This window comes from Carassius gibelio, chromosome B5 (genome assembly GCF_023724105.1).
Source record: "Carassius gibelio isolate Cgi1373 ecotype wild population from Czech Republic chromosome B5, carGib1.2-hapl.c, whole genome shotgun sequence".
Taxonomy (NCBI): Eukaryota; Metazoa; Chordata; class Actinopteri; order Cypriniformes; family Cyprinidae; genus Carassius; species Carassius gibelio.
The window spans coordinates 27,710,197-27,734,377 of record NC_068400.1 but is presented as its reverse complement, the minus strand read 5'-3'; the positions used below and the strand labels follow the sequence as shown (position 1 = coordinate 27,734,377).

Below are 24,181 nucleotides of genomic sequence, written 5' to 3'. Positions count from 1 at the left end.
ACTCAAGAGCTGCAGCACTCATCTGCATCTGCTTTTACTGTTCATTTGTATCTTGTTAATGAAAATGTCATCATCAAGCGAGCTGTCATGGACACAGACACACAGACATAAATATCTCTTTCCTAAACACAGCTTGAGAGAATGTCAAGTCATTAACGTTGAGTGTCCCTAAATCAGACCCTTCAGAAAAAAGTTAAAACATTGCCTGCCGTCTGCAGTGCAAACTGGTCTTAAATTGTCCACTCTGTGTTTTGGGTCATCTAAAGCCTTTCACAACCAGCTATTTCTAACTTAAACTTCATGTTGATAACATAAACCGCGTTCATTTACAGAGCAGAGCAAGTGAACACTTTGTTCTATGAAAATCTGTGTAAATAAGCTTACAGAGCCTCGCTGCATCTCCATGAGACAATGCCATTAAACAGAAACAGTTTGCCCAGTTTCTCATGCCAGCGTGGTTTTGTAACCAGTGTAATTTAATTAAGCTGGGCTTCACTGGAGCCGTTTACTGGCCTACATGTAAACATTATCTCCTAAAACTACAGCATCTTAAATAGATTTGTGTTTAGAAGCATTTTAGTTACAGTCACAGAGATCTTGGTGAAAGTGCAAAAAGGTAGTTCACCTACCTCTGACAGGAAGGTCTGTGCTGATTTCTGAGCTCCCACATGTAGCAGATATTCATACACATACAGAGCTAACCTGCAGAGACAGAAAGTTAAGAAGACTTTTAGGCAGCTTTCTTTTTAGTGTCATTTCATTGTATGAATGAATATATCTTTCCATACTAATTCTAGTCCTAATCTTAGGTCTGGTTCCAGTGGCTACATAAATTTATATTTTTCAGCTTCCTAAAGTGGTTCATGAGAAACTATTTTGGCGAAATAAAGAGAAAATTATTTACAGAATTCATAATTTACACATTATGTCATAATTTTCTCATTCTCATTCACAAAATGCGAATACTGCTCTTTTCATACAGTGGAAGTAAAGGGTGAATGGCAAACTGCAAAAAACACTAATAAAAATATAAATGCAATACAATGTCAAGACTAAAAAGACTAAAGACATAAGACTAAAAGCCTGAAGTTTAATTCTGAAAATGTTCAATACTATTCTAAACGTGTATTTTCAATATTGCACAAATGTTTTTCAATGAATAATCACTTGATTTTTAATTTGTTCCTTTCTGTTTAAATCATATGGCTTTAGAATAATGTAGTCATAAGGAATCGCTGAATTGTTTTTTTTTTCTTTATTTTTACATTTTAGCATATGGTCAGCATTCAGTTTTATTTTATTTGGGGTGGGGGGGGGGGGCTAACGTGAATATCCTTATATAACACAATAGAAAATATCTTCATTTCTGAATGCACTATCCCTTTAACTGAACCCATATCTTTATGGCCTGGCTGTCTATGTATTTTAAGGAACCAATAAGTGAATTTAATAAGGCAAAATGTGTGTATACAGCATGAGTCCCAGTTTTGAGATCATTGTCAAGACAAACTTTGGACAAACATCAGATTCACTGAAAGTTCATTTTCCATTATTCTTCAGTTCACCATTTCATTTTTAAGTTCACAGTCCAATGTGGACATTTTTAGTAGTTCCATATTTTTGCCATGATGTTCTATTTATTATTTTTTTTTATACTGGTAAAATTCCTTCAAATGAAGCCCATAATTTTTTTTGAATCTTTTGAATAAGTCTGAGTCAGCACAGTCCAGTGGCATCCTATTAAATTTATAATTTCAAAACAGTCAAATGCAAACAAAATATTCACTCTCCTGCATCTTTCTGCAGACACAAACCTGCACCGAACATCTTTCAAATGTACAGAGAATGCATATACACTAAAAAAAAAAAAAAAAAAAAAACACTTTCAATGTAGAAGCCTGCTGAAGTGGAATAATGACAGAAGAGTTTCGGAACATTGGCAAACTAAGATCAGACACAAGTGAGTTTGAGGGAAGAGATCTGGAGGTTGGAAGAATGACGGGGGGTCCTGAGAAGATTGTCAGCAAACTTTCATATTCTAATGACAAAGCATAGAAAAGAAATGCAGAGACCAGGAACTTTTCAGCTGTGCTCTCTTTTGAACAAAATCCGAACTCTTCCAACTAGAACAGAAAAGAAACCAGGTTTCAAGAGTCTAAGATTATAAGATACTATGCACAGGCATACTTCACCGGTTTTAGGAGGAACTCAATTTTTACATTTTCCTTCTACAGGGTGTTGTGGATGGTTGTTAGGTATTTCTGAGTGGTTGCTAAGTAGTTTTGATTAACCAAAAAGGCCTTCTCCTCCAAAGTCTATGGAATTATTATTATTTTTTTTTTTTTCAAAATGGGCAGTAAAAATGATGCTTAGCAAACATCCTTAATTAAAGAAATATAAGAATAAAAATGACAACAGCCAACAAGCAAGTTGTAATTTAGTTGTAATATACACAATACAATAATAATAATAAAATAAAAAAATATTACATAAACCCTAAATACAATTATCAAGTTTGATTATCTTCAAGACAGTTTTCAGTAGCTATTTATGGGCCATTGATCAAAACATGAAATTAACACATATACATAAGCCTGAATAAATAACTCTGACAGCTACATCTGCACTTATTTTGTGAAACAAAATGACCAGGTAAATCAAGTAATAATAAAATGATCTCATAATTGTTCACTACAGCTCAAGATACTGGAAATACGATCAATATGTGAAATGATATAAAGAGATAATCATGACAGAACAGAATAGAGAGCGAGATGAGCACATCGTGTGTCGTTAACCTCATGCTGCGGCCTCATCCCATCAACACAGCACTCTTCGCCGTTCTACAGATGAACTGACATGACAACATTCTCATTGGCTGCCTCACACTCGCTAGATACAAACAGACTCATTTCCCAAGAGACATTAGAGAGAGTTCGAGGGGGATTCTGCCTGTGTGTATTTGTATATTTGGGACAAACACAAATGTGTTTGACACATTAGGCACAGTAAAAGAAACAGAGGATGAACACAGAAAGACAAATATAGAGATGGGTAGAAGAGCAGAGGCAGAAAAGCAGGTACTCATAAAAGATTAATGATGAGAGCTGAAAAGGAGGAAGGAGAGTGACATGAGGACAACAGAGAATTTTTTTTTTAATTAGCTGGCAGATTACAAAAGTTGCTTTCATTAAACAAAACTATGTGCATGAGCCTAACATCAGTATACCTGACATCTTTAACTAATCCTTAGTTGTGACCTTTTATGTGTGGTCAAATATGTCGATTTTGGTGCTGAAGTAACATTTCTTCTTCTTATCTTATTATTATGCTGAAAAGAGTTGTGCTAATCCTATCTTTCTATTGTCTTCAGGATTCTTTGACAACTGGAAAGTTCAACAGTATTTATTTGAAACAGTTGTTCCCCTTCAATTGAACTTCGAAATGCATCCTCTAGTGGTCGCTATGGGGAACGCCTCGTCGTGACCCGTATCTGAAGCATACATTGAAAAAACACCAAAAACATGTTGGCCGTCGACAGCGTATGACGTCACTACTGGGTGGGACTATAGTATAAATAGGCACTGGGAGAACACGTCATTCTCTTCTCCGTCTTCATTGACATTTGTTTAAGCGTAGTGTTTAGGAGTGCATGTTTCTTGCCCAAGGCTTTGCTCTGATACCTGTAGTTCACACAGCTCATGTACTGTGGGTGTGTGTTCATCTAGTGAAGAGTAAATGCAAGTGTTCAGCTCTTGAGGGAGTTGTATGCGCTCTGTTGCGCTCATTGTGATGCATTTGCGAGACTACTGAGGGGATGTGTTATTTCATCATTTACCCAAGTTTGTAGACAACATTTGCATGACTGCATTCGCCTCCCTCGGGAATAGCGATGCATTAGTGGCAGCAGTTTTGCTCGCGCTTGATTTCTGTGGTGATCTAGTGAGTGGGTGGAGTGTGTTTAGCTCCCACGGGAGCTGAATGCATGCTGCGCATTGCATCGTGGTGAAAACATGGAAAGAATCTGATGGGAAATTTCTTCCTATCAGTAATTTCCTTTTGTTTATGCTGCATTCGGGCTTGATAAATAAAAAAAATAAAAAACATTCTCATCTGCATCCACAAATTCTAGCATACTAGTTATGCCAACATCGAGGGGATGTGTGAGAATGGTTATGAGAATGATGCCACCTGTTGAAGAGAAGCTGCCATGCTATCTCTCCATGGGGAAGCATCTTCTCTTAAGATGTAAGTCTTTTAGGATACATCTTGCCTCTTAAACTTCAATACCTCTGTTGAGACAGTGGTTGAGAATTTCAGGGAGGCGAAGGCGTGCTCAGTGGCCTTAAAATCCTTCGTTCCACGTAGGTCCACGTCTGAGCCTGTACAACCCATTAGTCTTGGCCCTTCTTGATCTGAGGATCAGAAATGGGCACAAAAGGATACTGTCATGGCTCGCGCCCCTCCCCTGCCTGCGAGTTGGAGTTATTGCGGGTCAAAAGGAGGTAGGCAAGATAAGAGATGTTATCCAGACAAGGTGCAGCGAGTTTCCTATGCTGGACCAATTATGTTTGGTTGGGTCTATGGCTTCATAGTAACCACCTTACTGATGGTCCGGCCTGGAGGCTTCTTTGAGTCACTTCTTGAGTGATGCTCCAGCACAGGAACCATGGTGGGTGAGTATGAGCCATTCTATATATACACTCACCTAAAGGATTATTAGAAAGACCATACTAATACTGTGTTTGACCCCCTTTCGCCTTCAGAACTGCCTTAATTCTACGTGGCATTGATTCAACAAAGTGCTGAAAGCATTCTTTAGGAATGTTGGCACATATTGATAGGATAGCATCTTGCAGTTGATGGAGATTTGAGGGATGCACATCCAGGGCATGAAGCTCATGTTCTACCACATCTCAAAGATGCTCTATTGGGTTTAGATCTGGTGACTGTGGGGGCCATTTTAGTACAGTGAACTCATTGTCATGTTCAAGAAACCAATTAGAAATGATTCGAGCTTTGTGACATGCTGAATTATCCTGCTGGAAGTAGCTATCAGAGGACCTGTAGTTCACATGGCTCATGTACTGTGGGTGTGAGTCCATCTAGTGAAGAGTAAATGCAAGCGTTCAGCTCTTGAGGGAGTTTCTCATTGTGATGCATTTGCGAGACTACTGAGGGGATGTGTTATTTCACCATTTACCCATGGTGGTCATTAAGGGATGGACATGGTCAGAAACAATGCTCAGGTAGGCCATGGCATTTAAACGATGCCCAATTTGCACTAAGGGGCCTAAAGTGTGCCAAGAAATCATCCCCCACACCATTACACCACCACCACCAGCCTGCACAGTGTAGCAAGGCATGATGGATCCATGTTCTCATTCTGTTTATGCCAAATTCTGACTCTGCCATCTGAATGTCTCAACAAAAATCGAGACTCATCAGACCAGGCAACATTTTTCCAGTCTCCAACTGTTCAATTTTGGTGAGCTCTTGAAAATTGTAGCCTCTTTTTCCTATTTGTTGTGGAGATGAGTGGTACGCGGTGGGGTCTGTTGTAGCCCATCCGCCTCGAGGCTGTGTGTATTGTGGCTTCACAAATCCTTCGCTGCATACCTCGGTTGTAACGAGTGGTTATTTCAGTCATATATATGTATTACTGGCTGAATGGTTATATGTATAATCCTTCTGAGAGATTTCTTTGCAGTATTTTTCCGGAACCTGTGGGATTCTGTCCTTTCTAAGGTATGTCCTCTGTGAGCACCACCTTGGCTGTATTCAGAACCGGGTGCTCGACTTGCAGTGTTACTTCACTCGTCGATACTTCACCAGCCAATATGGTAGCCCTGGATCCGGCTTCATGCTTCCTGGATCATGCGGCCAGGTCATAGGCTTCTGCGGGAGCCTTCTTGATCCCCTTGCCTCAGAGGATTGTATTTGAGCTTGCCTCTCCCGTTGCGTTCGGCACCTACTGCGATGCTTAAGAAGCATTTAAGTACACATGCTAAGCTCTGTGTACTTTCTGAAATCTATATGGTGGTAAGTGTGCACGTTGAACAGTTTTGTGCACTTTCTAAAATCCATGTAAGTGTGCACGCTAGCACTTTGCGCACTTTCTGAAATCCTGTATGGTAAGGGTCACATGCTCAGCTTCGTTCCCTTTCTTTGAGTTGGTTAGACCTTGGTTCCATGGGCTCCATGCAGCCAGTGTCTTTATTAATAAACTTCAAGCATCACTTCCCTAAACATGAAGGACTCTTTGGGCGGTTCTCATAGTAGTTTAGTAGCGCTCACTTTTACCAAAAAGGGTTGCCTATGAGTGCGCTACTCTCTTCCTGAATTAGGAGTTCTCCTCTCACGTGAGATTGAGTTCTCTGTTTTCCCCCCAGAGCACTCCAGCATTATCACCATAGATTGAGTTGATGATTCTCAAACATATTGTTTTGGGAGGCACCATTCCATCTATGAGCTGCACTTTCAGAGTGCTACGAGAGCCCCCCCTTAGAACAGTTTTTAAAAACCATGTTATGGTAAGTGTGCACGTGAAGTCTTTGCACACTTTCTACAATTAAGTTTGCACGCTAGTTCTCTGCATTCTTTCTAAAATCCTATATGGTGGGGGCTTCTCATGGTTGCTTCGTGCCCTTTCTTGAGTTGGTAAAAGCCCCATTCATCTTGGGCGCCACTCCACCTATGTATCATTGGATGCCTATCTAAACAGGCTGTTGCTACTAGGGATCTGCTGGGACAGTTCCTTCAGCAAGCTTATGCAAGGGCAAGCGATAGCCCCTGTGTGACAGGCAAGACTTAGTATAAAATGCTAGACTCTTTGCCGCATCCCTTTAAAGGAATCTTTCTTGATTCCAAGCCTTCAGCTCTACCCCGGGCAGAGGCCCTAACAGGTAAGTTGGGCATGTAGCCTAGGCCTATGGCCATAAGTGTCACGGAAAGCCATCTAACATACCAGGGACAACTCCCGTGGAAATGGAAGAGTTGGTACTTAGTGGTCACCATGGTTCTGACCTGCACTCCCCTCAGCATGGTGGCGTGGGTATACTGTTTCCCATAGCGACCCCTGGAGGATGCAGTTTGAAGTTCCCTTGAAAGGGAACGTCTCAGGTTTCTTATGTAAACCTGGTTCCCTAAGTAGGGAATGAGACACTGCATTCTCTAGGTTTCTTGCCATGCTTTGGACGCAAGCTTCAGATGAAGAAGTGAATGACGTGTTCTCCCAGTATCTATTTATACTATAGTCGCACTGGTAGTAACGTCATAGGCTGTCGCCGGCCAACATGTTGTTGGTATTTTTTGAATGTATGCTTCAGACATGCGTCACGACGAGTCGTTCCCCATAGCGACCACTAGAAGACACAGTGTCTCGTTCCCTACTAAGGGAACCATGGTTACATAAGTAATCTGAGAGTTTCTTTTTAACAATTTAAAGGTCTTTACTGTCGCTTTTGATCAATTTAAAGCATACATTCTGAAAAACATAGTTAAAAGGTAATTTCTCTAGATCTTTCTCCTTTTTTAAAATCTTACTGATCCCAAACATTTTAATGGTTAATTTATAGTAGATCTATTTCTTAGCAAACTTGTGGTCATGGCAGATTTAGTTAATTGGTTATTTGCTGTCAGTTGAAAAAAAAAACCTATCATTATTTGGAAAGACATAAGAATAATAATAAAAAACTGCTCTTCCACTTGATTCAAAACAGGTGAAATTGAGTTATGAAAAAACAACAAAAGTATTTTAGAGGGGAAAAGGCCATCTAGGTAAGGAATGAAACTCATATCCTGTGTGGACAGGACAATGCTACATTCCTCAGCCTACTGGGCCAAAATTCTTCTGCTCTGCTAGAAATGCTGTTGAACATAACATGTAAATAAAACTGAACATAATTTTATAAAAGCAAAGACAATGCAAACAAAATACAACAAAGCAAGTATCCGTATTTAATGTTTTTGAAGATGTTAAGAAATCGTGTTTGACTTGAGCAGGCATACAATCAACACAGAACGAAAACCAGGAGTTAGATTTAGTCCAAAGCATGCTGCACAACACCTCGAGAAACAATGCCTTTCTCCACGACAACAGGAAATGCCAGCTTATCTTGCAGATGAAAACAGAGAGAAAATGTGTGTAGCAAGCTCTGGAAAAGAACTTACAACACACGCTTACCAGAAGCTCTTAGTCTAGTTTACAACTACAGGAGAAACAGACCAAAGTGACAATACTGGAGAAACCACTTAACTTTGTTGGATTTCAAACAGGTCACATGGGAAAACTAAAGGACCGTGGAGACTGTGTGTGTGTGATATGTGAAAAAACAAGGCTGTATAACACACAGGCTAAAGACAGAGAGAAAGACTCCTAGTCGGTTTCTAAGCCATGCCGTCACGCTTGCTTAACCTTGCAGTAGGGCCGGTGTGATGCTGCTTGCATATCAATGATGGAGAAAAATATCAGAGGCCAACAACTGTGCAGGAAAACTGTTCCAGCAGCAGGAACCACAACACCAGTCATTCTCTTACATACTGAAAATAACTGCAGAACAGAGAAACAACACTTTTCACCACATCAGAAAATACAAAGAAAACATCCATCATCCATTGAAAATCACTGTTCATCATGTATATGATAATTTCATTAATATTTCTTAACAGCTATGAAACGTATATATATATATATATATATATATATATATATATATATATATATATATATATACACACAAAAAAAGTATATATATATATATATATATATATACATATATATATATATATATATATATATATAGATATATATATATATATACTTTTTTTTTTTTTTCTCAAAAAGTATATAACATGATGATAGGAATGCAAAGGTCATAGGTTTGACTCCCAGGGAATGCATGAACAACATGTTTGAATTCTATGTAGGCTAATTCACTTTGGATAAAAGCTTTTCCCAAATGCACAATGTAAAAATAAATGAACAGAATAAAATAAATAAAAATAGGTATATCAATGACGGCTGAATTATTTATTTAATATCTTTGGAAACTGTCAAAAAACCTCCATGGTGATTTTGTTTTGATATCTCCAAGTGAGGAGTATTCCACATATGTGTTCCCACATTGAGTTCTAGAGAAGAAAAGATACTTCAGGCATTCTACATAAACATCCTATAATGCATTTTCCACTGAGCTAAAAGCTGTTAGAAGACATGTTGTGGCAGATGTTTTCTTTAGTAGATGGTTTGCATGTCTTTGATTTGAATAGCTCAGATCACTTACATGAGCGGGGGTCAGATTTGAACCGTGTATTATGTTACGGTTCCTAATAAGGTTACATGTCAGCTGACATTTTATTTACTTAAAAAAAAAAAAAAGGCATATTTTACCCACTGGCATTTGGCAAATGTTCATTTGGGACCCATATGTATGAAACCTAACGGGAGAATTATTAATAATAACTTATCGCTAGTGCTATATGACAGTTTTAATCTGTTGTAGCTATTCAAACTGAGTTTGGCTTACAAATCGGACTAAAGGGTGAATTTATCAATGTTTGGTGATCTTTACAACACAAGAGCAACTTCTAAGTTAAGAGGGTGCTTAATGTCACTTAAAAAAAAATCACATTATTCAACTTCTTCTCTGTTTAAATTTAAAGAGAATAGACTAAATTTCAAGTTCACCAGACACAAGTCTAAACTGACGCCACAGATAAACGGCCAGCAGCACTTTGCAATTTTAATCCAATTTAAGATGTTACTGACTTGCAAAAGGACTAACAACTTTCAACATACAGTACAACGACCCTCAGCACATTAAAGCACCTTTAGTTATATCTTTGACTATGAATTTTCTTTAGAAATATGGTTTTAACAAGGACTATTTGTTGGTCCATGTCCATGTAGAATAAAACATCTGTTTATAGAATAGGCAGCTTTTGTTATATAAAGCACGTCTCATGTGAATGAACATAATTTTAATGATTTTTCTCAAAAGGGATCTTCTGTTCTTTATTTGTAAAACCTTTTAGTAAAAAAAATAAATAAATAAACCTTTCAAAGTGGACACAGCGAAGAATGTGAAACCTTAAACCAGATGTTGAGGATAAAATACATTTTCAAAGCACTAAAAAACAATCATGTTGAAATCGATACATTTAAGCATAAAATCATGATGTTGAAAATAAAGTTGTCCATAGTATTTGTCAATGAGCATCAATATGATTGATGCTTAAATATACCTTCTGGCACAAAACAACATAACACAACCAATCTTGTTTTGTTTAGCGATTAATCAAATGTCTAAGACAAGAAAAAACAACCACCATGCATTCAGATGGACAGCTGGAAAGGTCACTCAAATGTAAAATACATAAAACACTGAGTTACAAATAAGGGACAAGGAAGCAAACTATTTGAGTTAGTTATAATTACGAGCTGTAAAAAAAAAAAAAAAAATATATATATATATATATATATATATATATATATATATATATATATATATATATATATATATATAAAATAAAGGAAAAAGAAAAAAAAAAAGATTCTGCCCTTGACTGTTCAAGAACGATGAAGGAAACTAAATTATTTTTGATAATCATACAGACCACACGATTCAGTAAGTGATCTAATATTATTTCTCATAATGCAGAAAGCACGTAACTTGAGAGGCGAAGCGCACAGTAGTACATGCGCTAGCTGCTGTCTTATATGTCTCCTCTGTCTAAATGTGTGTATGCGACTGCAGATGTGATCGCAAGAATTCCTCCTCCACCTCCTGATCAATGAAACTTACTTTTCTCGGGCTTGACTATCCGATGGCACGCTGTTCTTGCCTTTGGCGTACATGCTTGCACAGACGCGACTGTCACGCACCTGTCAACCCATCACAGCCTCTGTCGAAACAATCCCGTCACCATAGCGACTCAGTCAGCTCCTCACCATTGGATGGACCGCAGTGAACAGGCGCCCTTCTCTCTCTCTCTCTCTCTCTCTCATGTCTGAGCAAAGGAACCTGGATGGCCACGCCCACTCAACACCTTTTGCTTGTACAGTAGATAGCCTACACGTCCATTTGTACTAAGAAAAACAGAAAAAAGGGAAATTAAGTGACTGCTTTCCCTGTGGACGTAGATGAAAAGTGTGCCAGAATACAGACTGTTAAACTACCTAAAAGCACTGAGAATCATTATATTATATATATAAGTAAGTGTATATAATATATAATATATGCAAGTGTCTCACCTAGAATGTCTATAAGCATCTCAAATGCAGATTATATGTGTGTGTTTTTGTTGGTCAGTATAAATTAATTAATACAAGAAAGGTACACTACACATGTAGTGTGCTGCCATCTATTGAACAATACAAAAACAATCCACAAGACATACAGTTCAGACCAAAATTACTGTTGAAATAATTTTTAATAATATGGTTTCAGAATCACTTAAATTGTTTAAGAGCTATTCACACAAACCTGTTTGATTTAAGGATCATTTATATATTTATTTATGAAATCCATTTTAATAGCCTACTGCAAATTACTCATAGGCTTAATTTACCCTATAACTTTCATCCACACTGGTTAGCCTACCTGTCAGGGAATTTACCAGCAAGACAGATTTCTCATTGGCTAAATAAATACATAATGTGTGTGTATTTTGTATGCTGGGTTTATTTTTCCTGTAAAAGTAAGTGATTCTTTTGTAAGAGCCGATAACAGTATTGTAAAAAAATAAAGAATTCCATTCAAGGTTTATTTCTCATACCTAATACAATCACAGAAACGTCAGGTCAGGGAAATTGTTTATTTTTATTTATTTATTTTTTAGTGGGACTTGTCACAAAGACACATTTTTACAAGTTTATTGGGAAATATGCGTTAAAATATGTGACAACCTGGGCCTTTCAGAATTTAGGCCTACAAGAAATTTTGAAAAGGTGTTCCTTATATATGATATTAAATGTAATTATTATTTGATTGTATTATTTAATTGTCAATAATGGTACAATTGGATTGGTTCAAGTTTGTTCACATCTAGCGTGCTGCCATCTTGTGGACATCAATGGTACAATGGACATTTATGGTAAATTGTGGTGGCCACTGTGCTCTTGAAGCCTTGGGCAGAATTGTGTAGCCTTCCCCAGATTTGCTCCCAACCCTTATGAAAATTAACTATGGTTTTACTACAAAAAAAAAAAAAAACAACAAAAAAAAAAAAACACGGTAAAAACCATGGTAGCCACAAATTAACCATACTTTAACCACGGTATTTGTAGTAAATGGTTATACAATTGGTAGTCAACACGCCAAAAACCATTTTCACATTCCCTTGAGATCTGGCTTGGATTATTTAATCTAACCAGGTCCAAATGTAAATATAAACCACGCCCAACATTAGCTTCAAGTATGTCCCTCCCCCAGCTGGAAGAGCCCACATACTTTTGTTGATTGTTTCCTGCAGTCGCGTGACTGACGCTGGGAAGCAGATATTGGCACCAGGAGACAAGATGTCCCTCACTGTGAAAAACCTTTCTGTTACTTACAATCCTATCAATCAGGGCAATACCTTCACCAGCGGGGATTTTATATCGGGACAAGTCATTCTGGATGTAGCGAAGGACACAAAAATGCAGTCGTTGAGTGTGAAAATTAAGGGTAAAGCTGAAGTGCACTGGACCGAACGTCACGGAAAAACCACTGTAGTTTACTCGGATAAGGAGAAGTTTTATTCCGTGGAGAGATTTTTTGTTCGGGAAGACATAACACATGGTAGGAGGAACTACTGCTGCTGTATGTTTTGGTTTAAATTTAGAAGAGACCAGATCGATTTAACCAGCTGTATATTGTCCTGTAACTTGATATTGCAGGAAATGAGATGCTGAAAGATCCATCAGGACAGCCGTGTAAGTCTGTTCACGAATTAGATGAAAAATGCAGCAAGAGCTTTCAGAAATCTACTTAAAAAATCTGATTTTTAATTTGATTTTGACTTTTTTCAGATTCTTCTGTTGTGGCACCAGGGCGTCATGTTTACCCATTTACCTTTCAGTTGCCTCTACAGTAAGTTAAGGCAGAAAATCTTTTTAAGAACAGTTTAAAATGTACCATGCTTCAGACATGTAACTTATTCACGTTGTTTTACTCTTCTATACCATTCAACTAAATAAACAAAAAGTCAAAAGTTCAAAGTACTAACTGTCTTTGCTTCCTGAATTCATGCCAATTAACACAACTTAAAAAAAAAATTTTTTTTCAGAAATATTAAAATGTAGTGTATTTTAGTCAAGTATTTTACATAAAGCATTTCTTTTCCTTATAGGCACTTCCCACCAACCTTCAAAGGTTCAGTTGGAAAAGTTGTCTACACTTTGGAGACAAAACTTTCCAGATCAATGCGTATTTCCAGCAAAGACAAAACCGAGTTTCATTATGTCCCCAGACCAGTTGTGTCCAATCCTGAACTAATGGTGAGACTACGATCCCATGTATGTCTTTACCATGCATTCATCTAATATGTTTTGTAACTGTATTCCATGTTTTGTCTTATTTAGTCACCTCAGCATGGAGCCAAAGATAAACAAATGAAACTCTTCTCTTCTGGGAGTGTCTCAATGAACATAAACACTGAGAAAATGGGATACTACCTTGGTAAAATTGTATTTCTAATAGTGTAAATGTTCTCCCATTGTCAGTAAACATACATCTTTGTGGAGTAGGTGAACACCGTTAGATGGACTTTTCCATTCTTGAGTTTCATGTTTACAGTCTGTGAGCACTCTTGTGCAAGCGAGTAGATTAAGATGATGAATGAGATCTTTTTAGAACGTGTGTTTTCAGCTGTAACGCATTTCAGACTTGAAATCAACTGTAAACCCATCTAAACCCACGCACCATTTGTAAAACTGGTTCTACTTGTTTTTTTTCTTTCTTTTAGGAAAACATGAATGTAACATAGTTTGTGCAAAACTCATATTATCTGTACAGATTTCTTAATTAATTTTCAGTGTATTGTTCATATGTAACATGATTCTGAATTAAGATGCCCATTTTGTCAAAAGGCAAACAGATACAGTTTGATATTTTACTCTACAATTTGACCTAATTGTTTCATTGTGTCCTGCTACAGGAGAGGGCTTGAAAGTTTTGGCTGAAGTTCAGAACAGTTCTTCCCGTACAATCAAACCAAAATACTGCTTGTATGAAAAACACAGCTTTTTTGCAAGAGGCAAGAGGAGACTACACACACATGACCTGCTTAAAGAGGCAGGGGAACCCATTGAGCCAAACTCAAAGAAAACTGTCACCAAAGTGCTGTCCATTCCACCCAGCCTTGCCATATCTATCCTAAACTGTAGGATCCTCAAGGTTGAGTACAGACTCAGGGTGAGTTTTAACATCTGAAGCACAGCCATTAGAATGACGTATCGGTGTTATATTTTTAATTTAAAGTTGGATCATAACATGTTAACTGTATTTTAAATTAAGGGATGTGCTGATTGCTTATATCAAGCATAGATGGGTTTCTGTTGTCATTACCTGCTCCTAATTAAAAAAATTGTTTTTCAATATCGGTGCGTCTAGGTCTACCTGGATGTGCCATATGCCTCAGATCCAGAGATTAAATTCCCAGTTGTGATTCTTCCTCCTCCGCCTGTCTCAGGGGCTACAAACAGTGACTTTGGAATCTGGAATCAACCACCAGGAAGCAATGTGTACCCCAACCCACCTCCTATGGCTCCACTTGCACCACCACTTAATGTGGTTGGACCACCTGGTCAGTTTGGTGCCCCTGGCTACTATGGACCTCCTCTGAATTCGTTTCCTGCTCCTGATTACCCTGGACCACGGGGTCAATTTGTTCCACCTAGTTTCCCTGGACCTCCTGGTCATTTTGGTCCTTCAGTTTCAAATCAGTCTGACCCATCAGCTCCACCTCCTTATCAGGAATATCAATTTTATCCACAGTTGCCAGACCACCCTGAAAAATCTTGATAATGTGATTTTTAGAATCACCTTAGATTTCTTATGTGTTATTGTTTTATCTATAATTTTGAACTTATTTTTATTTACCTGTATATCGTTTTACATTTTAGGTAGTGATGTTGACTGTTAATAAGTAAAACACATTCTATACTATTTATTTTATTTCTGAACCTTCAGTATAGTGCTACATTGTACATCCCATGAAAAATATATTACCTGCTTTATCTGTTAAAGGGGTTATATGATGCTTTTTATTTTTTTATTTTTTTTAAAAGATCATTATTTTGTGTATTTGGTTTAACAGAATATGTTGACATGCTGTAATGTTCAAAAAACATTATTTTTCAAATAATGTACATTATTGTAAGTCATCTATGCCACGCCTCTCTCAAACGTTTTCTATAAAGTCCCTCCTTCCAACAAGCGCAGTTTGCTCTGATTGGCCAACTGACCCAGTGCATTGTGATTGGCCGAATACCGCAAGCACTCGTCTGAAATGTAACACCCCTTTCCATAATGGTGAGCTTCATCTTTCAAAATAAATGTAAATACATTTAATAATGTTCTTAGTTTTGCCATCCGTTTTAAGCCCGAAAAGGGAACAGAGTGGTGTGAAGCTTGTGTGTTTGCAGTACACAAGCCACAGACGGTTTAGACTGCTGACTCCACTGTCTACCTCTCACACACACACGCAATCCGCAAAACTCTGCAATTGAACAGTCAATAGCAAATATTTAAACTAATAACAAAACATACTTACAGTAGCTGATTCAGAAGTGCCAGATTGTCGTAGCTAAGTCAGAATGACCATTTTTGCATTACCATCCATAAAATGCGTTGCGGTTCTGTTGTAACTTGTAAGTCATCTTAAAGATTCCTAAATGCATCTACTTTCAGAAGGCCTAATAAAGTGCTTTTGCTTTTGCATCTCCCTGACATGGCAGCTTCAACACTTAACTGCGGTTACTGAAACCATGCCTTCTTTCTTTGCATGAACATTTCTGCGGCATTACGCAAATCTTTCCACATAGTGACGTAGACATGTGGCATGTTTGAATGAGGCGTTTTAGAGTCTTACCTTTGTTAAAGAATATCTCTTTGGGTTTGAGACTTTAGGCTTTGCAACTTTACAGATCTTCTTCATGCACAAAGAGCTATAACACTCCAAAGAGAAAGGAAAAAATTAAATCTACTGTGTGTATATATATATATATATATATATATATATATATATATATATATATATATATATATATAAAATTTGTTTCACATTAAAGTAAGCATTTGTGCTGCTTTACAATTGAATACATGTATTCAACTTGAAATGTTAAATTGTATTAAGTGACAGCTTTGTGGCAGCATGAACACTTTTTTTTATTTAATTATTTTTATTCAGTTTCTGCATAAACTGATAAATTGTTACAAAAGTTATGAATTTGCCATGAAGTTCTCCATAAAATGTTAAAACAATGTGTTCAGAACTTAAAGCGTTACAATATAGACCAAAAACTTTTTTGAACATACTGTGACACTTGTTTATTGTTCGACTCTGAGTAATATATTTTATATATTTCTATTTATGTATGAAATATAAATCAGAATTTACTCACATATTATAGATTTTATATCTTGTTAACAGCGGATATTGAGTAGTTTATTATTAGTAACAGTGTACAGGTAAAAATAAAAATAAAATGTTACCCAAACAGGTGCAATTTTTTAAGCTGTTGTTTGTTGTAATTGGAACATTGTCAAACTTTTGTCATTTGAAAAAAAAAAAAAAAAAAATATATATATATATATATATATATATATATATATATATATATATATAATTTTTTTTTTTTAACTACTGTTAGAGAGCTACATGGCTGTCTGTCAGTTCATTCAAATATACCAATTTAGTGACAAAAAATCTATTTCTACAGTACATGATATGAACATAACCAACTTAAGTAGGCCTACATTAAGTATTTTAACAAATGCCTGCAGAGAGAGCCTGGTGATGTTTCAATTTACACCATGATTGAAAGACGTTTAAATCCATATAATTTCAATATTTGGTCAAATGCAAACTAAGAGCTAGGGCTTAAACTTTTATTTTGAAATTGTGATGTACAACAAATATAGAAATATGTTGATGTATTCTCCTGTGCTGGTATGGGTTTCTAAATGGGTTTCTAAAAGATTTAAATTATAAATCTAGTGAGATAACGCAAACTTTTTTCCTCCCATGGAGAGTTTTCAAGTAGGACTACCATGGGCAGTACAGGGCTACTAAAACAAGACAAACCTCTTCTCTGAAATCTCTCTCCAGAAAAAAGCAATCGTGGTGGGGTGGGGGGATTGGAGCATACAGGTGCAGGCTCGGCCATGTCTGCACCATAGCATCCAGTCCAAGAGGAGCTGGATGAGTGACTGAAAACCAGACGGGACAGAGAGAGCTCGCAAATAGATCCACTTGTCATCTGTAAAACTTCCTCCATATCTGCTACACCACTTCTGGGTGGATTCTCCATTCTCCGGATATCAGCCCCTGCCTCAACAGGATGTTTCAGTGCTAGAAACATGGCCAGCATTTCCAGGCAATTTATGTGCATCATGAGATGGGGAGCGCCCTACAGACCTTGGCCGGAACGACCACTCATGACCGCCCCCCAGCCTGTGACGGAAGAGTCCATTGTTAGCGTTACATGACAAGGGGCCCCAACATGGTGCCTTGTGACAGGGACAAAGGTTTCTTCAACATGTTTAAGGCCATAAGCCTAGCCGCGTGACCTTGATCATGAAAAATGGGTTGTCCTTCTGGGAAAACCCTTTGGTCCTGAGTCACCACTGTAAGGGTCTCATCTATACAGCAGGGCAAAAGGTGTCACATTGTATGCAGCTGCCATCAGATCCAACAGTCTCTGAAACAGTATGACAGTAAGTGACTGGCCTTCTCTTAATCTCTTGACTGCCGTGCAGGAAGAGCGTCCTAAAAGCAAAATCGATGAGTGATTCCTGCGCCGTAAGCCACTGCATCCACACACAAACTGTGTATCCCCACCCATAATGAAATGCGGACAGAGGGGAACACAAAGTCTGATTGGAGATTGCTTGTCTACTGTCTTATCTTTGCTTGCCATATGAAAATCACTCGTTCAAAGACAGACAACAATAAATAGATGATACACACATTGAGCGGATGTGCTTTTATACTTCCTTGTCCCTATGTCATCTCCGCCAGTGAATGATTGGAATGATTACACACGTGTTTCAGAGCTTGGAAACACAGGGGTGTTTTGCGACGCAGCTTGAGTTCTTGAAGGGGAACTATCTTTCCAATGAAAATGTCGCAGATGTTAATGTGTAATGTTATCTATACCAGGGGTGGCGAAATCCGGTCCTGGAGAGCCACAGCCCTGCAAAGGTCTGCTCCAAACCTTATTAAAACTCACCTGCCTGTAGCTTTCTAGTAACTCTTCAGACCTTGGTTAATCTTGTTCAAGTGTGTTTGATTAGGGTTGAAGCAAAATTCTGCAGGGCTGCAGCTCTCCGACATTCGCCACCTCTTAACAGAGCCCTGAAATTCGTTTAATGCAGCATTCATTAAAATAAAAAAAATTAGATCAATCAAAACACAATATAAATTACAATGTTAAGCAAGGGTTAAGCATAGAGTGATAACAGAAATCATAAATTTGTGGGTTTGTTTCGTCTTCATTTTCTGCATTTAATTTTCTGCGCGCTCGCAGAATTGTCATTTTTCGTTTTACAGGCTGATTGACTCGTTTATCAATCTCTTTATTGAATGATTACTTAAAATTTATGTTTTTATGAGAGGAATTTAAAATGCCTAACTGAAGAGAACATGATGTTTAGTGAGAGGATTTGTTTACGGATCAAAAGAAGGTCCTGCTGCACAAATGGTACACTATCCTACTACAAAAAAAAAAAAAAAAAATTATTCTTTAATTATTTTTAAACTTTAAGAAAACTTTCCTGGATAACCAAAATCAAACCATATAAAACAGTGTTCTCGGAACCAAAAACCTACATCCTGGGAACGTTCTGGAAACCAAAACCTAACGTTCCGGGAATGTTCTGGGAACCAACCATTGTTAGCTGGGAGGTTGGTATTTTTCATGTTTCTAAAACATTTTATTTTGCTTACATTATTTATTTTATTTTAAAAACGACTTGATACAGAGCTTAAGATATCTACATTACCTATTATAGCCTACATGCTAATGTTACAGCATAGATATTGGATGTAGCCTAATTTGCGAGTGTGAGGAAATTGCTCAAAAAATGCGGGGTATTAAAATTGTTGGAACACACATGCACTATTTAACAATTTCAGATCGTGTGAACTCTCTGCAATGCAGTGCATGCATTCTACAATACAACACATTTTGTCAGATGCTCTGCAATAACTCAATAATTCAATGTTTCTTATGGGCCAATGTTTTTTTTTTTTTTGTGATGAAGTAAATTTTAAATAATAAAAACATATTCTGGCCAATCAGGGGCCCTTGCACACGTTGTGCCTGAGAATGTCCCACCTACAGATGGAAGTCCACATACTGTAGCATGCAGCAAGCACTAGCAAGCCTGTAAAGTGATTTCATTGAGTTCAAACGTCAAAAGCGGATATTGGCACCAGGCAACAAGATGTCCCTCACTGTGAAAAACATTTCTGTTACTTATAATTCTATCAATCAGAGCAATACCTTCACCAGTGGGGATTTTATATCAGGACATGTCATTCTAGATGTAGCGAAGGACACACTTATCCAGTTGTTGAGTGTGAAAATGAAAGGTAAAGCAAAGGTGTGCTGGACAGAACACTACGGTCAAACAACTATTGTTTACTCGGATAAGGAGAAGTATTATTCCATGGAGAGGTTTTTCGTTCTGGAGGACAAAACACATGGTAGGAGAAACTAGCTGTAAATTTTTCTGTGTAAAACATCAGGTCGATTCAACAAGTATGTTTTGTGAATCTTGTAGGTGACTTTGAGATGCTGAATGATCCCTCTGGACAGCCGTGTAAGTCTGTTCTCAAGTTACATGAATATAGTAAGAGGAGGTATGGAAGTGAATCTGAAACACATATTCTTTGCATTCATCTGTGACTTATTAGATTCTTCGGTTGTGGCACCAGGGCGTCACGTTTACCCATTCACCTTTCAGTTGCCTCAACAGTAAGTTACACAACTCTTCGTTTTTCATTAATTGTGACTCTGGGTCTGTAAAACGTGTATGTGGATAAGTGAATAAGAATGTCTGAGATCATAAAATGTGCTTTAAAACATGTGAAATTTGGGTAAAAAAAGGGTTATCTTCAAGTTTGACACTGTTCATACTTTACACAGGGATAACAATTAATCCTGGGTATTCACAAGGTGACGTTTCACACTGTACTTTCGTAAACCTCTGGGTAACGTTCTAAATCATTTGCATATTTGCTCTGTCAGTGTGACTGGTGCATCACGTGTTTGCCAACTATTGAGTTTTCGGACTACAAAGGCAAGAATGAAAGGATCTCTTTACTATAATTTGTTTGATCACTATATCTATTATAAGAGTTTCTGTACTGTTCTGAATGTGAATAACTATATAAATATGTGGCAATATTTTTAAGTGATACACTTATGAAGGTCCGAAGGTATTCTCTCTTTTCAATGGTTTTCCTGTCATGGCATCCTGCATGTTCGCTACTTCACTTTGATTTAGCAGACAAAATGTTTTCAAATATAAAATACTTTTTAAAAAAAGTAAAAAAATATATATTAATAAAATATAATTAATAAATTAAGAGACTATGCCAACATTTATTTTTCCCCCCAGATTTTTTGTTTGTTCTGTCTCGAAATAACCACATTTACACATTCTTTTCTTCATAGACACTTCCCACCATCCTTCAAAGGTTCAGTTGGAAAAATTGTGTATGCTTTGGAGGCAAAACTAGAAAGAGCAATGCGTGTTTCTAGTAAAGACAAAGCAGAGTTCCACTATGTACCTAAACCTGATCTGACTGTTCCTGAACTAATGGTGAGATTATGACTAAAAACCCATGTATGTTTTTACCATACATTAAGGGATGTTTTTTTACCTTTTATGGACAGTGTTACTTTTATAAAGCCCTTTTTCTGTGTATAATCTTTTTGGTCAAATGAATGCATTTAACCTGCAGTTACAAAAGCATTAATACTGTTTTGATATTTTAAACATAACATGTTGAATACTGATATCTGAAAAAAAAATAATAATAATCAATGGCATGCCATCAACCTGAGTGAAGCATACTGTCGAAAAAAAAAAAAAAAAAAAAAAAATATATATATATATATATATATATATATATATATATATATAGACCAAAAGTTTGGACACACCTTCTCATTCAAAGAGTTTTCTTTATTTTCATGACTATGAAAATTGTAGATTCACAATGAAGGCATCAAAACTATGAATTAACACATATGGAATTATATATGGAATTATATACATAACAAAAAAGTGTGAACCCACTGAAACTATGTCATATTGTAGGTTCTTCAAAGTAGCCACCTTTTGCTTTGATTACTGCTTTGCACACTCTTGGCATTCTCTTGATGAGCTTCAAGAGGTAGTCACCTGAAATGGTCTTCCAACATTCTTGAAGGAGTTCCCCGAGAGATGCTTAGCACTTGTTGGCCCTTTTGCCTTCTGTCTGCGGTCCAGCTCAGCCCTAAACCATCTCGATTGGATTCAGGTCCGGTGACTGTGGAGGCCAGGTCATCTGGCGCAGCACCCCATCACTCTCCTTCTTGGTCAAATAGCTCTTGATGCCTTCAGTGTGTCTCTACAATTTTCAGAGTCATGAAAATAAAGAAAACTCTTTGAATGAGAAGGTGTGTCCAAACTTTTGGTCTGTACTGTATATTAAAATGCAAAAAAACTCCCCAGAAAAAAGGGCACTTTCTCTCGAGGAAGAAAAAGGGCAGGTGCTCAATCCCACTTTGATGTCCATACATTCTTCTATATGTTTTGAGGTTTTCTCACCTTTTCTATGTATTGCGTTTTGTCTTATTTAGGCACCTCAGTATGGAACCAAAGATAAGCAAATGAAACTCTTCACCTCTGGGAGTGTCTCCATGAGAATAAACATAGAAAAAATGGGATACTACCTTGGTAACATTGTATTTGTTATTGTAACATCTCAGAAATGTTGATGTTCCCTCATTTTCAACCATTCTTGTTCTGTTGTGTCAAGTAAACCCAAAGTTCGATTTACATCAGATGGCCATTTTCATCAAATCAGTTTGACATAGCAATTTTTATCTATTTTTCAGAGCAGTCACATTCCATTATGTTTGGGTTACATTGCAGATACACAAGATCCAGAAACTGCACAGAAAAACTTTTTAATGTGTTTGTAGCAAAATGCAGCATATGCAAAATGTTGATAAAATTGTAAACATCTATATGGGGAGCAGGGATTGGATTTTTCTTTTTCTTTTTTGGATAAGCCAAGGTTGTTGTTTTTTTTTATTAAGTGTATGTCTCTCCACAGGAGAGGGCTTGAAAGTTTTGGCTGAAGTTCAGAACAATTCGTCCCGTTCAATCAAGCCAAAATATTGCTTGTATGAAAAACACAGCTTTTTTGCAAAAGGCAAGAGAAAACTTCACACACAAGACCTGCTTAAAGAGGAAGGGGAACCCATTGAGCCAAACTCAAAGAAAACTGTCACCAAAGTGCTGTCCATTCCACCCAGCCTTGCCATATCTATCCTAAACTGTAGGATCCTCAAGGTTGAGTACAGACTCAGGGTGAGTTTTAACATCTGAACCAACTCATTGCAGTGAAGTGAGCACATAAATCAGATTGGCATACCAGTGTGTTTTTATTTTAAAGGTGCATTTTTACATTTTAACCATTTAACAAATTAAGGGCTGTGATTGAAAAACAGAGTTTCTATTACTGAATATTTTATATAAATTCTATAGTATAATCCCTACTTTTAAAATTAATGTATCTTTTTTATTTGCCTGAAAAATACAGTCCTAACTTCAGTCCTTACTGAATCATTAATATTTCAATATATTTGCATTGTGTCTAGGTCTACCTGGATGTGCCATATGCCTCAGATCCGGAGATTAAATTCCCAGTTGTGATTCTTCCTCCTCAGCCTTTGTCAGATCCTAAAGACATTGATTTTGGAATCTGGAAACAACCAGCAGAAAGCAATATGTACCTCAACCCACCTCCTATTGCTCCACAAGCCCCACCACTTCATGTGGTTGGACCACCTGGTCAGTTTGGAGCTAGTTACCCTGCTCCTCCCCATGTTCAATTAGGAGCATCTGGTTACCCTGCTCCTCCTCTTGGTCAGTTTGGTCCAGATTCTCATCGGTCTGACCCATCAGCTCCACCTCCATATCAGGACTATCAGTTATATCCACAGTTTCCAGACCACCCTGAAAAATCTTGACAAAATGGTTTTAAAATCACCTTTTTAGCTTCTATTAACTTTTAATGTAAAAATTTTCAAGAATGATTCATATTGATATGTAGCCTATTTTCTACAAAGTAATGTTGAATTTAATATGGTGAAACATTATCACATTTGAAGATTGGATACAATTTTAAGTTAGAACAATAATTAAAAGGTCTTTAAAATAATGCACAATGATGTTTTTATATCTTTATTGAGCTCACTAACTCTAGGTTGCAATCACACAAAATCCAATGCATGTTTTATTTCTTATTTCTTTATTCCTTTTTCTAATGTGACTGAATAAGTAAAACATATATATATATATATATATATATATATATATATATATATATATATATATATATATATATTTGTAATTTCCGTTTAATACAAATAATTTTTCCACTGATGAGTGGAAAAATTGTGACATGGCCCAAATCAAAAAATGTTAATAAATAAATAAATAAATAATTTTTATATAGTGCCAGAGATTTTATAATTAAATTATTTTGACATGTAATACAGTTTCAAAATGCCGTTAAAATGGAGTTTAGAAAACCCTTCTAACCCTAAAGCCTTTTGACTGCTAAATGTTGGTAGATTGTTTTATTATGTTTGCTCAAGTATCGGCTGTCAAGGTCCCACATTTATCACCCACATTGAGAGATTATTATTATGTGAAAAGGCTTTGAGTTTCGCAATATTTGACATTTGAGA

At 36.9% G+C, this 24,181-nt stretch overlaps 3 protein-coding genes across 5 annotated transcripts in view; 2 read left to right on the top strand and 1 right to left on the bottom strand.

The window, feature by feature from the left end:
* LOC127958152 (single-stranded DNA-binding protein 2-like) overlaps nucleotides 1-11,277 on the bottom strand; it is a 33,981-nt gene extending 22,704 nt beyond the window's left edge. The window contains exons 1-2 of one of the 2 annotated variants that reach the window (XM_052556952.1): nucleotides 10,806-11,277; nucleotides 630-702 (exon numbers count right to left, since the gene is read on the bottom strand). In XM_052556952.1, coding sequence (XP_052412912.1) covers nucleotides 630-702; nucleotides 10,806-10,858 — 126 coding nt within the window. In that variant the 5' untranslated portion in view covers nucleotides 10,859-11,277. The remainder of the gene's footprint in view (nucleotides 1-629; nucleotides 703-10,805) is intronic. The other variant, XM_052556951.1, reaches the window with a different exon arrangement.
* Nucleotides 11,278-12,422: 1,145 nt separating this feature from the next.
* The window catches only part of LOC127958147 (arrestin domain-containing protein 3), a 40,646-nt gene continuing 28,887 nt past the window's right edge, over nucleotides 12,423-24,181 (top strand). Inside the window, exons 1-7 of the mRNA XM_052556945.1 lie at nucleotides 12,423-12,782; nucleotides 12,881-12,916; nucleotides 13,013-13,073; nucleotides 13,333-13,480; nucleotides 13,565-13,661; nucleotides 14,140-14,396; nucleotides 14,595-14,784. Of these exons, the coding sequence (XP_052412905.1) occupies nucleotides 12,521-12,782; nucleotides 12,881-12,916; nucleotides 13,013-13,073; nucleotides 13,333-13,480; nucleotides 13,565-13,661; nucleotides 14,140-14,396; nucleotides 14,595-14,784 (1,051 nt within the window). The 5' untranslated portion in view covers nucleotides 12,423-12,520. The remainder of the gene's footprint in view (nucleotides 12,783-12,880; nucleotides 12,917-13,012; nucleotides 13,074-13,332; nucleotides 13,481-13,564; nucleotides 13,662-14,139; nucleotides 14,397-14,594; nucleotides 14,785-24,181) is intronic.
* On the top strand, nucleotides 19,582-23,471 carry LOC127958149 (arrestin domain-containing protein 3). 2 transcript variants are annotated; one of them, XM_052556949.1, is made up of 7 exons: nucleotides 19,582-19,914; nucleotides 19,992-20,030; nucleotides 20,125-20,185; nucleotides 20,888-21,035; nucleotides 22,061-22,157; nucleotides 22,540-22,796; nucleotides 23,156-23,471. In XM_052556949.1, the coding sequence occupies exons 1-7, from the start codon at nucleotides 19,653-19,655 to the stop codon at nucleotides 23,456-23,458; spliced, it is 1,167 nt and encodes a 388-aa protein (XP_052412909.1). In that variant the 5' UTR covers nucleotides 19,582-19,652; the 3' UTR covers nucleotides 23,459-23,471. The 2 variants fall into 2 exon arrangements, with proteins under 2 accessions (XP_052412909.1, XP_052412908.1); XM_052556948.1 differs by having other exon boundaries at nucleotides 23,087-23,471.

Excerpts from the sequence above, each read along its gene's own strand:
- LOC127958149 (XM_052556948.1), top strand. The coding sequence starts at position 19,653 with ATGTCCCTCACTGTGAAAAACATTTCTGTTACTTATAATTCTATCAAT. Across the intron at positions 20,031-20,124 it reads TGATCCCTCTGGACAGCCGT|ATTCTTCGGTTGTGGCACCA; the intron begins GTAAGTCTGTTC and ends GTGACTTATTAG. Across the intron at positions 21,036-22,060 it reads TGACTGTTCCTGAACTAATG|GCACCTCAGTATGGAACCAA; the intron begins GTGAGATTATGA and ends TGTCTTATTTAG.